We start from the raw sequence: 13,918 nt of genomic DNA, 5'->3' as shown, positions 1-13,918 counted from the left end.
TAAAATGACATGGCCAAACATTTTCCAAATTTCACCACTGATTAGTTGATCAGTTGTGATCATCGTCTCCCAGATATTCCATTTGCGTAGGACTTCTGAGATTCAGGCTCCGACAAGAAAAAGAAAAACAACATCAGAACCACAAGAAAACTTGCACAATCAGTTGGAATGAGGACCAGTCACCCTGTCAAGATTTGGTTGCGATAAGTGCTGCTACACTTGAGTTAGTGTGTGTAATCGTAAATTCCTGCAAGACTGTTTGCCTTCTTTCCGTTTAATCTTGAGAGACAAGAGTTACTTTCATCAGAATGTAAATTTTCATAAGTTTGAAGATAATTCTACATTATTAATGGTGGTTTTTTTTCTTTGACAGTTTTTCTTCACTGGATATTTTTTGATTTTCTTCAGCTGGGACTGAAACTTGAAGCACTAGTGTGTTTTTAGAGATTTTTAAGTTAATTTGTTTTTGGTGTTTTATGCCTTGTGTGTGTGTTTTATGATTGAGCTCTCCTTAGTGGTTATGGGGAGCTCTCTTCAGGGTTGTCTGGCTGCCTAGCACATAAAAACCCAGAGGCAGGACCTAAGTCCCATCCTCTGCTTCCATCAACAGGCATCCTGCCACTTGAAGAAATGCTTTTGAATCTATATTTTATTGGATTGTGGCGTTGGTTGAGTTAGGAGTTACCATTAATTCTGTTAGTCCATTTTTGCTTTTAATGTTTGGATAGGCAGGGAAGCAACTACCAAATATTTTACTCTTAGACGTTTCCACCTCTTTTTTTTTTTTTTTGGCAGTGCTCTTTTGAAATTTTAGTTCCACCACTGAGGCTAATTTGGATCGTATGCATCATGTGTCCTTTGGGCCACTTTCATTTATGAACCAAGTTTTACTGAAATATTAGGGTTTTTTTCAATCCTGTCAAAAATCCAGATGGCTTTTAAACTGGCTCGCTAATTACTAGTCTGTAGCTTCGCAGCCATGGTCCCACATCATAATGCTGTCATGACCATGTTTGACTGTGGGCATTGGTGAGTGAAATAGTGCAACCCACTTAGCCAATACAGTACACTTGACTTATGAAGAGCTTAACTTTAGCTCCTCTTTTGTTCTTGATTTGTCTTTCTTATTCTAGAGTAAAGTAAACAATTATGTGACAATTACAGATTGTGTCTTTAACCTACTGGGTGTGTTGTTTTCTCAGGCTGTGCTTGCTCAGATGTGGATTCAGCCATGTGTTTGTCCCAATATGTTTGAAACACAAATAGCTCAAATTCCAGTGAGTGCCTTTGAGAACACCAGTACAGAGTCACCTCATTGCAGAGCACAATGCATTCCACAGAGCTCCCAGTGCATGCTAAGTTGCAGGAATTATGAAAGTATTATTTTTTTATGACTTGTCATAGGATGAAATGGCTCCACTGGCTCAGATCTGTATATGTTTATGAACCACAGTTTGCATTAAAAATGAAAAAAAAATCTCCTGATTCAAAAAGAAAAAAAAAATTGAATTTAAAATAATATTTAAGGTCCATATTTTTAAATATAAGCCAATCCAAATATGTTTAATGAACAGGGACTGCTCTGTTAAAAACTAAATGGTCAACACCCAACACCCAATACGATGGGAATCCATCAGGGGTGTAAACAGGGTACAACAAACGGTCTCTGGCTGCTCCATCTGGCAAATCCTACTCAGTCAAACAGAACGAATCAAAAATGTCTCAACTGCTGTTTGTTTAAATTGCTTGACTCCCATATAGAGAACATACAGAGACTTTACCGTTTATGAGAAGCCAAGCTTTGACATGTGTCCATAAGAACACATGTTAAAGCTTTGGTCAAAACAGGGTGTTCCACTTGACATCTTCTCACTTGAGCACCAGCTCATTTATTTCCCACAGATTGAGATCTCTCAAGCAGCAAATCACTGTGTTATTGACATCTATGTATTCCTGTGGTCGCTGAATCTAATTCACACCAAATGTTGACTATTACTCAACATCTGATTTTGTTGTGCAATGTTCAGTTTAATCAAGAAATGAATGTTTTCCAGCAGTGAATCAGAGATGTTTTCTTTCTGGGGGTGAGGGGAGTTTTCTGGTCGTGGTTAGATATGCGGTTAGACCCTTTCAAAGAGAAATAAACACATAGAGACAGATGCTCTTTTCCCATTCTTCCTTGCGTTACAGCTCAAAATAGGAAATTAGGGGAGATGCGTACTGAGGGCTACCAAACCAGTTATCAGAGAGGGTGTATGTATATTTTTGAGACTGGAAATACAGTGGCATAGACTGCTTCCAGAAAGTCTTCAATTAAGTATAAAATGTAAAATTGAACAGGTTGCAATTGAACAATTTGCAAATTTTATTGAGGTGGTTTTACAGACTATTTGCACAATTTAAGCCAAGCTCAGTTTCAATACATTGCAAGGACTAAACATTTTATTAATTCACAGTATTAGTGCAAAAGTAGAATACAGGCTTTATCTGTTTAAAAGTTACACTGCATCACATTCTGTCCCAAACCGAAGGTTACGCCCAAACAAAATGCATTTGCATCTCAAACTTGTACTGCGCTGTAAAATGATCGGGTCAGCGGAAATGATATTTTACCAGATTTACCTTGGTAATCTGTATGCCATTAAATTAGAAAAAGACAACCAACTCAAGAACTACTCATAAAGTCTCCAAATCAAAATGGAAATAGATCTGGTGAATTAAATCCACTTATGGTAATTCTACAAGTAAGTGTCGGCTCACTGAAGGCAGAGAAAAACACTGTTGACAGAGGACATCTTAGGTTTACACAGGTATAATCAATTTCTCTAACTGGCAGTATTCTTTACAAAAATAAAAGTCTATAGAATTTCAGGACTTAAATATGACATACAATGTCTTAAGATGGGTCTTTTTTTCAAAGTTTGCAAATTGATGGGGGTAGTAAAAAAAAAAAAAAAGCCTAAACAAAACAAACCAAAAAAATTATAAAACTCCTTAACAGCACTATAAAAATACTGGCATTATTAAGAACATGATCCATGTTTTTCTTGTTACATTTCCACTTGGTCAAAGAGCAAGTAGCTGCCAGTGGCTTTAATAGAACCTATTGGCTTTGTATGCTTTCTAATATTTAAACTGCAAAACTATCACAATGGAACTGCAAGAACATGGATACACATGCCATGCATGCTCCACAGGATGGAAACAAAAATAAATAAATACATAAATAAATAAATAAATCATCTTGATATATGTAGAATTAAATGCAGGTGTGTAATTTCCAAAATCAGTAGTAATCAGAACTACAGTGCAGCAGCATGCATTTCAACCTGAGTATGTCCAAAAATACAGACTAGTATGGAAAAAAAATAATAAATAGATAACCAACTTCTATTAGTGAGTTTTGAAATTGTTCATTTGGAAAAATGAACCAATACTAAGTAATTATCTAGCTCCCTCTCCTGGTCACTGCTGACATGTCATAAGAAGCTACAGTTCCTCCCTAAAAAAAATTATACATATATCCACTGTGTAAATAAAATTATAGATGCTGCACAACCTTAAAACGTTACAGTATATGAATCACTTAACACACACTCAAAGCTTGTTTTGCTTTTCACAATTCCAAACTTCTACATTACATGAATCGTTTGTCACACCACCTAACATACCTACAAAATTGGCAACGTGTGTGTTAAATATCTGAATGGACAAAATTCTATTAGCATACTTTTTTTCAAAGTGTATAACGGAACATGGCTATTTTTCCTTTTCTAAATCTTAAACCAGTGTCTTCTTACTGTAAAAAAAAAAAAATTCATAGCAGTTATTAAAACTCTTGGGCTCAATATGTAATCAGTAGCCATCATGTAAATACACCCTATAAATAAACACAGCAACATCCATACAATCACTGCTATTAAATAAAAAATAAAAAATATAATAATAACAAAACCCACACAGCCACAGAAACACGACAAACGAACCTGAGCAGCTGAAGCAAAAAACAAACCTTCTACATTTCATTGTTCATGCAACGTTAGAACTTTTGGGCTCATTTTTGTACTCTATTTATTGAAGGTTGTTTGATCGATCTGCATTTTGGGACTGATCATCATGGCTTTGTGGCCTTGTTCCACTAGGAATGCGATGTAGAAATCCTGCTTGGCTCCTAGTCTCAGTTGGTAGTCTCAAAAAACATGAAATCCTGTTGTTAACGAGAACAAGAAGAAAGTGTTAATGATGAAGCCAAAACTAAAACTCGTACTCATGTGTCACTTATTGGGTGGAAATGTATCATGAAAGGGCTCGGAATACATTTACTGAATGGAAATTGACAGTAAGTCGACAATAAGTCATATTTTACCTTTATTTTATTGTACGTGCAGCTCGTTATTATTAGTTTGATCCAGATTCTGACTCAACTTTTAAGTCTGGTCCACAAAACACAGTTGCAGTGAAGGCTTTGGGGAGGTCACTCCAAAAGATTAATAGTAACCAGCTTTATCTATTATCCAAAATTCAATTTTGATGTGAGTTTGGGGATAGCGATACCAGATTGTGTCCAATGTTTAGCTCTAGATCCTGATTTTATGTAAAACTAAAAACATTAAACGAGGCTTTAACGAGACCATGTATTGAAAGGCTAAAGGCCAAGAATGAAGCCCTCAATCCAAAGTCAACACCTTCAGGCTCATCTGAACTTTGCAGGTGCCAAAAGGGAAAGACCAATGCCTTATTTTTATGGATAGAGGGGACAATAATTTAATTTTGTGAAGGTGAGATTTTCCAACCAAAAAACATTGTTTCAACTGTCAGTCAGAATGTTGGTAGCATTATGTTGTTGGGTTCCTTTTGCTGCAATTAGTGCTGGCACAAAATAGAAGGAATTATGAGGAAATAAGGACTTCATCTCCATCCCTCTCTATATGCATTGAAGCACACACCAAATCTGGCTTTAGAGTGGATAAAATAGGACAATAGTGAGCTTTTTGGAAAGCCAGGCCTTATTGGAAATTTGCAAACTACCCTCAACAGTCAAGTCTATGTTAGAACACTGGCCAAAGTTCTCCTCCGCTTCCGCCTCGCTACACCTTTAGACAACCAAAATCACAAGATCACTTTTTTTTTTAAAGCCAGAATCATGTTAGCAGCTTGCTGAAGACTACAGAATGCCTGTGGTCAACTTGCCTCAGGATATTTACTTAAATACTTAATTGGGCATATGTACACAATTGACCCTGTGTGGGGAAGAAAAAAAAATCTCCAAATTCAACCCTGTGTAAGAAAAATAATCAAATAAATCATCGAAACCCCCAAATTAAAATGGCATTCCTGGCCTTTGTAGGTCCATGTAAACGTTTCATCCAAACTGTAGCTCAGTCTTGGACTGGGTTTCGTTTTAGGTCATAAATAATACTAAATGTAGCCTCAGTGGTAATCTAATTAGAAGCTCCATGAAGATCCTGACTACCAGCAACAAGAAACTTTCCCGATGAGAGCAGGGTCAAGTGAGGCCAGGGCGTCTGCGGCAGCCGCACTTATACAGATGCTTGCTTTCAAATTACAACGTGAGAATCCCCAAACTGCATCCTTTACAAGATCCTGACATTACAAGTCATCATCACATTTCAGGCTGATTTACTGCTATAAGTATATGTACTATAAGAGAAATGTTTTTTATGCTGCACTTACAATGAGAAAACATGCGCCGATCATTACAGCTTTCATCCTCACATCCAGATCCATGGGAAACTGGATGCCGAAGTTGTCAGCGTCTGTGAATGCCTCCCGTAGCAGTCCTGTCCACTGCTTGCTGATTTTTCCGATCTTGCTGACTTCGTCCATTGTCAAAATCTGTGGAAAGAAAGCATCCAGGATATAGAAAAAAAAAAGTGTGTTGAATTAGGATACGGATCGGTGAGCAGTTTATAGTCATGTATATTGTTACTTATGACCAAAGGAATTTCTTTGTTTCTGTAAAGTCTTCAAAGACCCGAGAGAGAAATCATGGCCGTAAAACATGTTTCATTTTCCCATCCTCAGGGTCTTGTAAAACGTCTACATCACTGACCCCGAACCCCCTTTACGGCTCAGTCCAATAAAACTACGCGAACCACGGAGCAAAGGCCAGGTTGTGACCAAAATGTCAGTGTGTCCTGTTCGTCACTGGAAACTTCCTGACATTTGTTAAAGGGAAAAGCTGTTAGACTGTTTGATTCAAGTCATTTAAATAAAGAGTCCCACCTCGAAGTCAACATCAGGAAGGCAGCTCCAGCCACAGAAGGGCCCATGGATCTTCAGTACAGGTTCATTGTGTTCATTTGCTACAATAAATTTAGGAGACAACGGATGCCACTGCTGTATCACGTAGCCCACCGTGTTGCCGGGCGGCGCCTGCACCTCCAGCTGGAAGAGGCAGAGAAACGTGACTGGTATTTATTACACCCTAAACCACCAAGCTTTCAAAATACATGCAAAATACAAAAAACAAATATTGTGCCATGCATACGTTTTGACATCATGCCACAAAAGTAAACCTATTTGACTGGAATTTTATTTAATAAGAGTTCTCTATGTTATCGTCCTGCTTGAAGATAAACTTACTCCTGAGTCTCAAGTCTTTTACAGCCACTTTCTGCTGAAGAACAACATCCCCACACCACGATGCTGCCGCCACCGCTTCACCATAGAATGGTGAGATTAGGATGTTGCGTGGCTATAGATATTTTGCCACACATAGTGTTTTGCAAGGTCAGAATGTTTGTTTTTGGCCTCATCTGACCTAAGCACCTACTTCCACATGTTTAATGTGTCCTGTTGAGAAGATTTTGCTGGCTTTACGTTCAGAACTGTATTTTTTGTCACTTGTCAAAAAAAAAAAAAAAAAAAAAAAAAAAGGCGATTGAACTCACTTCTTGTAAGCAGCACGGGAAGAAGCAAGACATGCACTTCAGCGGCCTGGTGATGCTGATGATCTCCTGGCCAAAGTTGTCGAGGACATGGATGTTAAAGGGCCGCAGGGGGCCGCAGCACTGCCGGCTCAGACAGTCGTTCTCCTCGACGGCGTAGAACACATTCTGACCCATGACGTTTCGCACCTCATACTTGTTATTGCTTTCAAAACCGACTAGGGCTGTGTGAATTGAAGCACACAACATTAGCTGTTGTTGCAGCAAAAAAAAAAAAAGAGGAAAATACTCATGCTATATACTGTACCTTCAACAACCTCAACCTTCTGTTTGATGAGGAGCTGATCCACCTGGAATTTTTTTTTTTTTTATGCAAAAAAATAAAAATAGAAACAAAGAAGGGAGTTTGTTGGGGTGGGGGTTGTTTTAGACATTATGTGGCAGGATTCACAAGGCTTGGACAAAGGAGACAATGCATGAAGTGTTACAAAAGGTGTATGGTGACAGATCATGTGGCACACAAGTGTATTTTATTTCACCACGCATGGAACATCTGAAGGCCAGAAACTTTTTAGAGGCTTCATAGGAAAAGGGGTGAGCATGCATATTTTAAGTTATTATTTATACATAGATTTTTTTTTATTTCACTTCACTGACTTAGAATATTTTGTGCAGATGTATTATCAAGAAATTAAATTAAATAAAGACATGTAAATACAAGTTGTAATGTACCAAAAACAAACAAAAATGCCTGCTGGCATTTTTGTTTCACAAGGCACTTTTCACAGTGCCTTGTGAAAAGTACTTTCACAAGGCACTGGGAACATACTTTTGACTTTTTCAATGCATATCAAGGTGCACTTTAACTTTAATGTAGGGCAACATGGTCTTACAGTTGTCAGGTACTCTAATCCCGGTGGACACCCTGGTATTCCTGGGCTGGGCACAGCGTACATGTTCATGTTTTCAGACCTGTTGATGTGTAGGAAACTGTTTAAAACAGCAAACTGGCGCCATCTTGTGATAATTTAGGTCACAGTCATAAACAAGTGCTGAACCATCGCAGTTGAGGAAATTCATACAGTGTCTTTGCTTCATTTAACAAAATATATATATATATATATAAAAGTTAATATCTTTAAATATAAAAAAAAAATGAGGAAGTGAGTTTTCCCTCAAGTCATCGGTATCGCCAGGGGGATCTCATTGCTACATGGGGTCTACGTGCTTGGTGGGCGACACAGACATTCCTGGTTATATCTGGAAGTGAAAGGCTTCCAGATATAACTCGGCAGCGTGGGAAATCCTCTTACTTGCTCTCGTTTACACGCGAACAACAGACTTAAACGTGAACTCCAACAATAAGCACGCCAGCCGTGTCCCTGGAGGTTGCATCAATGGAGATCGCGGCGACGGGTCGTGTTAGAATGTTTACTCCTCACGTCTCGTCAGTTAGAGAATCGAGCGCTCACCGACCTCTCATCTGCCCACCTCTTCATTGAAACACTCGTGCAAAGCTTCCCGTATGGCTGCTTTTTCCACGCGTGTCGCGCACAGCTTGAAACTCCACATTAAAACCGAGAAATAAAACGCGAGACAAATAAATACTCACCGGTCTTTGACGTGCTACTTCCAATAATAACGGGTCACTCAGAATGGAAGCAAAGCCGTGGAATAAACCTCTAATCTGATTGGACGACGTCACAGCGCTTCCTACTCTCCTGCGCCAATGGGAATATAGAACAGTAGATCTAAGCGAACAGAAGCAAACAGAAGCGACTAGAGCTGAAATAAATAGAGCACACGGAGGTGTTGCAAGCTGGGAGTTTTAATGCAGGAAATCCTTAAATAATAAAAAAACATATATTTATCAAATGTTTCATCTGTTTTTCTACCTTGTTATCGACTCAGAGATAAAGTTTGAATCAACAATAGGAAATAAGAATTTATCGTTTGGCCACTCTTGGAGTCAAAGTTTAAATCCATGATTCCTAACTATATTTACATAAACACAACTTAATGTCAGCATAGCGAGAGAGCAAATTGTTTGATATGTATTTGCTTATTGTAACAAAACATGACAATTTAAAACCGATAAAATTAATAAGAGTAAAAATAAGTGGTAGATAAGAGAGGCAGGGAGAGGCAAGATCATTTAATGATTTAAAAACAAAAAAATTGAAACGGAACTATAAAATGGACAGGCAAGCATTGCAGAGAGGATAAAATTGGAGGGACGTGTGCTCTTCTTTGTGTTCCAGTTAAAAAATGCTGTATTTTACATGAACTGAAGGGATTAGAAAGATGACTTAATAAATCTAAGGTACAAGTAATTACAGCACAAACCAGCCCACTTGTTACAACGGCATGGGTTACTACTTTTAATTTATCTTTCGACATGATAGTTTTTAAATTTGCCAAAGTGAAACATTTAGAAGCAAATTTCTGGTTGGTGGGATAAACATTTGACATTAGGCCTTTTTGCCATATCTGAGTGTTCCATTGCTTACTCCAAATTTCGAAGTTCATCACAACCTGATGACGGCGATAGGATTGCATAAGCTGCCAAAAGCAGAGACACGATCACAAGGTTACACCTTGACCTTTCCTAGAAATTCTGTCCATAAAGGTTATGAACCAAATTGGTGGCAAAGGGAAACCTTGGCGGAGACCAACTCTTACTGTAAACGAATCTGGCTTGCTGCTGGTAACGCAGACCTAGCTCTGATACTGAAAGTCCATATGAAAGAGCCTGGTACCCCACATTCCCAGAGTACCCACCACAGGATTCCCCAAGGGACATGACTGAATGTCTTCTCAAGGTCCACAAAACGTATGCTGGCTGGTAGAGGTAAAGGTCATTTTATTTATACACATTTTTTGCAACAAGGCAATACAAAATGCGTGAGCAAACTCCATTCACCACCCAGCGCTCTGCTGAGGGTGTAGAGGTGGGCCAGTTTTCCACAAACAGAATAAAAACCACATTGATCTTCCTGAATCGAAGATTTGACCCTCCTCTCCAGAACCCCTGAATAGACCTTACCAGGGTGGCTTGGGAATGTGATCCCCCTTTATGAATAGGAGGATCACATCTAGACCCAACGTCCATCCATTATAATTTCTCACTGGAAATGACAGTATGAATGAGGAGGTCTTCGAAGTATTCTACCCACCGATCTACATAGTCCTGAGTCAATATCAGCAGCATACTATCCCCACCATAAACGGTGTTGGTGACACACCACTTCTGCCGCCTGAGACACCGGATGGTGGACCACACACGCCTCAAAATTGTATGGAAGTTGTTCTCCATGGTCTCTCCGAACTCCTCCTACGCCTCAGTTTTTGCCTCAGCGCCCAGAGCCGCATTCCATTTGGACTGCCGGTACTCATCAGTCAATTCTGGGGTCCCAAAGACCAACATAAATACAAGAAAATACATACCAAAAAATCCTAACTCCAGAAAATCAAATAAGTTTGACTACAGTAAACAAACAACTGTGCAGAATATGATCAGACTAAAATTTAAATAAATAAACAACATTTCAATAATAGAGGGAATAATAAAGTTTAGCTCTAGTCAACTTTTGGTGGAGATGTCTCTGATGACCTGAGGGTTTCCAGATGATTCATAATAGCTGCACAATAATGACATCATGCATGGTGGACTTAAAATGTCTCTTAAAAATGTCACCACATTATTTTGGTTTTAGAATTTTTGAAATATTTTCATGTACATTGTATTCTATCTTTTTTTTCTAAATAAATTAGATTTTGTTTGCTTTTTGACATGGTATTCTGTCTGCAGTGATAGTGTTTTCCTGAGGTTGAGATGGGAGCAGTAGTGGTGAAACGGAACCTTTGTTTAGGGGACGTTGCTTCCGGGTTGGTTTTGGGGCGGACTTCCTGTTAGCCTCAGACGCATAGCTCAGACGCAAATGCGAATGCTAAAAGTAGTATTTCAGTTGTGATTGTTGAAATTTATTTCATTATTCTTCATGTTAGTACACAGTGAAAACACATCAAAACTACTCTGTACGATGTTTACCTCTTATTTTTTATCAGGAAATAACACTGTGTTGAGGTTCCTGTGCACCGTTCTGCTGGTAGTCGTAAGTTTTATCAGCAGACGTTAGGACTGGCAGGATGCCAACCCGTGCTGGGTAAGTCCCGCGGGGTTAGGTAATTAGAAGTCCTTACTCCTGTTTTTAGGAGTTCTGTTTTTCTAGGTTTGTTTGAATAATATTCAGTGCATGTTGCTTGTTGACTCATAAACTAGTTCAGATCATGAGTAAAGTGAGCCCAGCCAAAGTTAAAGGTAGAGAAACTAATCTTTGTTCATGAAGTGTGGGAATTCAGAAGTTGAAACAATGCCATGTTAAATTTAGTATTTTTTGCAAGTCATGTTATTCTGTTTTTGATCATTAAGTTAAAATCAGTGTGCGTTTTGATATCCATGCCAGCTAATATGCATCTAAATGCAGTAAAACTAAAAACTAGAGGTGTGCCGATCGATCGGCCACCGATCATAATCGGCCGATTTCCGTGGAAATGTGTATCATCGGTGATCGCCGATCACGGTCTCTTGTTGCCGATCACACAAACCGATCACCTGCATCTCATTTCGCAGCCTGCCTATGCAGCTAGGCTCCTCTTTCCTTCACACTGCGCAAATGCGCAGCAACAAATCCTATGCGATGTGGAACTATAACGCACTGAGTGAATGGGGAAGTTTGCCTGTTGCGGCAGAAAATTGAAGCACGTGGGGTGAAGTACGTCAAAATGCATCAACACGACGAATCTAATATGGCATAAAAACAATGCCATACTTGATGGAGTTTGGCTACATCGAGGCTCACAGCAGTAAAAAAGACATGGAGGATCAGACAGCAGGTAAAGCAGTTTTCACTCAGTAACTCAGGATTGTTTATTGTAATGGATCCTGTATTTGCCTTTGAATGTTAAGTTTTATACTAGAATTTTTTGGCAATGTTGAGAGGTTTTATTTTGGCTCTTTGCATTATTTAGCCTCTTCAGAGCCTTCATATGTTTTCAGTCTGTTAAAGATAGTATTACCGATAGCAGTACAATTTGCACAATGCCTGTTTTTTTCTTGGGAAAAGTTATTAAAAAGTAATTTTTGTCTAAATTAAGGTGAATTCATGGTTCCTTTTTCCACATGTAACCGGTAGTGCTTTTGATTAAAAAAATAATAATTATGTGATCGGTATCGGTGATCGGTATCGGTGATTGGCCCTCATGGGTGATCAGAATCGGTATCGGCAGGAAAAAACCTGATCGGCACATCTCTACTAAAAACAGTTGCTTTATCCTGTTTAATACACTATATCGTGGTTGTTCTCAGTGATGGGATTGTAACGCGAAATGGGTCATGTATGATGTTACTTGTTAGTATTCAGAAAAGTAAATTAGTCTTATAAAACAAAGGTAATGTAAATTATTAATATTGTACACTGTAAAAAGGTTGTTGGTTAACAAATGAAACAGACGCAATCTGAAAACCAGTCGTTCGGTCATCATTACTGAATCTTACTTTATTATTCTTCAGATTGTGCACATCACTGTTTTCGCTGTCCTGGTACTTGGGACCTGTAATACATATCAACCATATTCTATGTCCCAAAATACTGTTTGGATGTAATACTTGGTTGGCTACATTATTCACAGTTTTAAGCACTCATGCACTGCATGTTGATGAAATATTTGGCCAGCTGAAAGGATTCTAACAACCTTTATTGCTCACACCTGATGTGCATTTGTTGTGGATGATGAGATGCTACAGTTCGCAAAAAAAAAAAACAGAAGCATTTGGAAAATATAGGTGATCATAATCAAAATTGTCATCAGTTTTCCACAGTGGCATTGCATTTGCAAATGTTCTTTAAGTGCAATATCACTGTATTGTATGGTATTGCATTTAAAGCTAATATGTTCTTAGCTTGTAAAGTGGACTGAGAATAAATTTCAAGCTTGCGATGTTGCATATTAATTATTGAAAGCATAAATTAAGAAAGTTGTTAGATTGTCCTAGAGTCCTAGAGTAGGAGAGCTGAATAATAGAATATTTTGCACAAACCTTATTTTTTCTTCCAAATAATACCAAAGCACAAACACAATAAAAAAACTCTAAATTTGCACTATGACACTTTGCATCCACTAGAGTGCAGTGTTGAGCTAGAATCACAGGGTAACGTTGGCCAAACGGCGGAGTTACCCCTTTAGTTGCAAAGGGCTGCACTCAACCCTACTCGGCGCACACAGATGCACACAAATGCACTTGCTGCCGCTTAATAAATTGTGTGCCGTTGTTAGGTCGAGTATCCTTATTTGCGAATACAAATTACCTGATTTTCTCAAGGGCTGGCTACTGATTTTTTTTTCAAGTAACGCTAATGAGAACAAATGATGACTCGCACGCAGATCTGCTGACACTTCAGGTGCAAATGCCTAAAAATGCGTTTTAATTGATTGGTTTTATGGCCATCGCTTATAGTGACCTTGTGTTGGTAAAGCAATAGACAACTTTGGTGTTTTAAAACTGTGAAATAAAAATGTTTAATGCATTGGGACCCAAACGGACATGTTTCTTTATCATACCAACTGCTCACAAAGAAGCAAAACACATGTTCTTCATCAGTGTGATCAAAACAAAGTGATGCAGTGACTGTGAAATAGTCGCTCTCATCTGAATAAACAGACTGGACAGTCAGGGGTCTTTGAAAGCCTTTCAGATTGACTTACTGACTCCCACAGCCCACTTACTCCCACTGGGGTGAAGCCTTTGGATAATATGCATGTGTGTACCAATCATAGAGGCTTTGCGCTTGACATTCCTACCTATTCTAAGATTCCTTTTCTTCTTCTCTGCTCTTATTTTTTTTTTTTGTGTAAAGGTACTGCTCTTTATACGCTTGGGTAATCTTTCGTGCACTCCTAACGAGGTTGTCAGATTGGCCGCATAATGAGGAGCCTAAAGATGAATG

At 38.6% G+C, this 13,918-nt stretch overlaps 1 protein-coding gene and 2 long non-coding RNA genes across 6 annotated transcripts in view; 1 reads left to right on the top strand and 2 right to left on the bottom strand.

Annotated features, from left to right (window-relative positions):
* Positions 1 to 2,347: 2,347 nt before the first annotated feature.
* LOC103456928 (phospholipid scramblase 1) lies at positions 2,348 to 8,611 on the bottom strand. 3 transcript variants are annotated; one of them, XM_017301992.2, is made up of 7 exons: positions 8,524 to 8,611; positions 7,805 to 7,883; positions 7,219 to 7,261; positions 6,915 to 7,135; positions 6,247 to 6,408; positions 5,695 to 5,856; positions 2,348 to 4,207 (listed from the first exon to the last, which is right to left on the bottom strand). In XM_017301992.2, exons 2-7 carry the CDS (start codon positions 7,871 to 7,873, stop codon positions 4,178 to 4,180), a joined length of 687 nt encoding a protein of 228 aa, XP_017157481.1. In that variant the 5' UTR covers positions 7,874 to 7,883; positions 8,524 to 8,611; the 3' UTR covers positions 2,348 to 4,177. The 3 variants fall into 3 exon arrangements, with proteins under 3 accessions (XP_017157481.1, XP_017157480.1, XP_017157482.1); XM_017301991.2 differs by lacking the exon at positions 8,524 to 8,611 and adding an exon at positions 8,403 to 8,517; XM_017301993.2 differs by lacking the exon at positions 8,524 to 8,611 and adding an exon at positions 8,225 to 8,396.
* Positions 8,544 to 13,918, bottom strand: part of LOC145549321 (uncharacterized) — a 58,005-nt gene continuing 52,630 nt past the window's right edge. Inside the window, exon 6 of the long non-coding RNA XR_014085239.1 lies at positions 8,544 to 8,632. This is a non-coding gene — a long non-coding RNA (uncharacterized LOC145549321). The remainder of the gene's footprint in view (positions 8,633 to 13,918) is intronic.
* Positions 9,768 to 13,918, top strand: part of LOC145549320 (uncharacterized) — a 41,203-nt gene continuing 37,052 nt past the window's right edge. Inside the window, exon 1 of one of the 2 annotated variants that reach the window (XR_014085235.1) lies at positions 9,768 to 11,077. This is a non-coding gene — a long non-coding RNA (uncharacterized LOC145549320). Of the gene's footprint in view, positions 11,808 to 13,918 lie in introns of both variants that reach the window. The other variant, XR_014085233.1, reaches the window with a different exon arrangement.

Source organism: Poecilia reticulata, chromosome 20, assembly GCF_904066995.2.
Source record: "Poecilia reticulata chromosome 20, P_reticulata-male-v2, whole genome shotgun sequence".
In the NCBI taxonomy this organism is placed as follows: domain Eukaryota; kingdom Metazoa; phylum Chordata; class Actinopteri; order Cyprinodontiformes; family Poeciliidae; genus Poecilia; species Poecilia reticulata.
Note: the sequence above shows the minus strand (reverse complement) of the source record. Positions and strands in the feature narration are given on the sequence as shown.

Coding starts and splice junctions, on each gene's coding strand:
- LOC103456928 (XM_017301991.2), bottom strand. Junction 7,262..7,804: donor GATTAGAGTACCTGACAACT/GTAAGACCATGT, acceptor AAAAAATTCCAG/GTGGATCAGCTCCTCATCAA. Junction 4,208..5,694: donor TCGGCGCATGTTTTCTCATT/GTAAGTGCAGCA, acceptor CGTTAACAACAG/GATTTCATGTTTTTTGAGAC.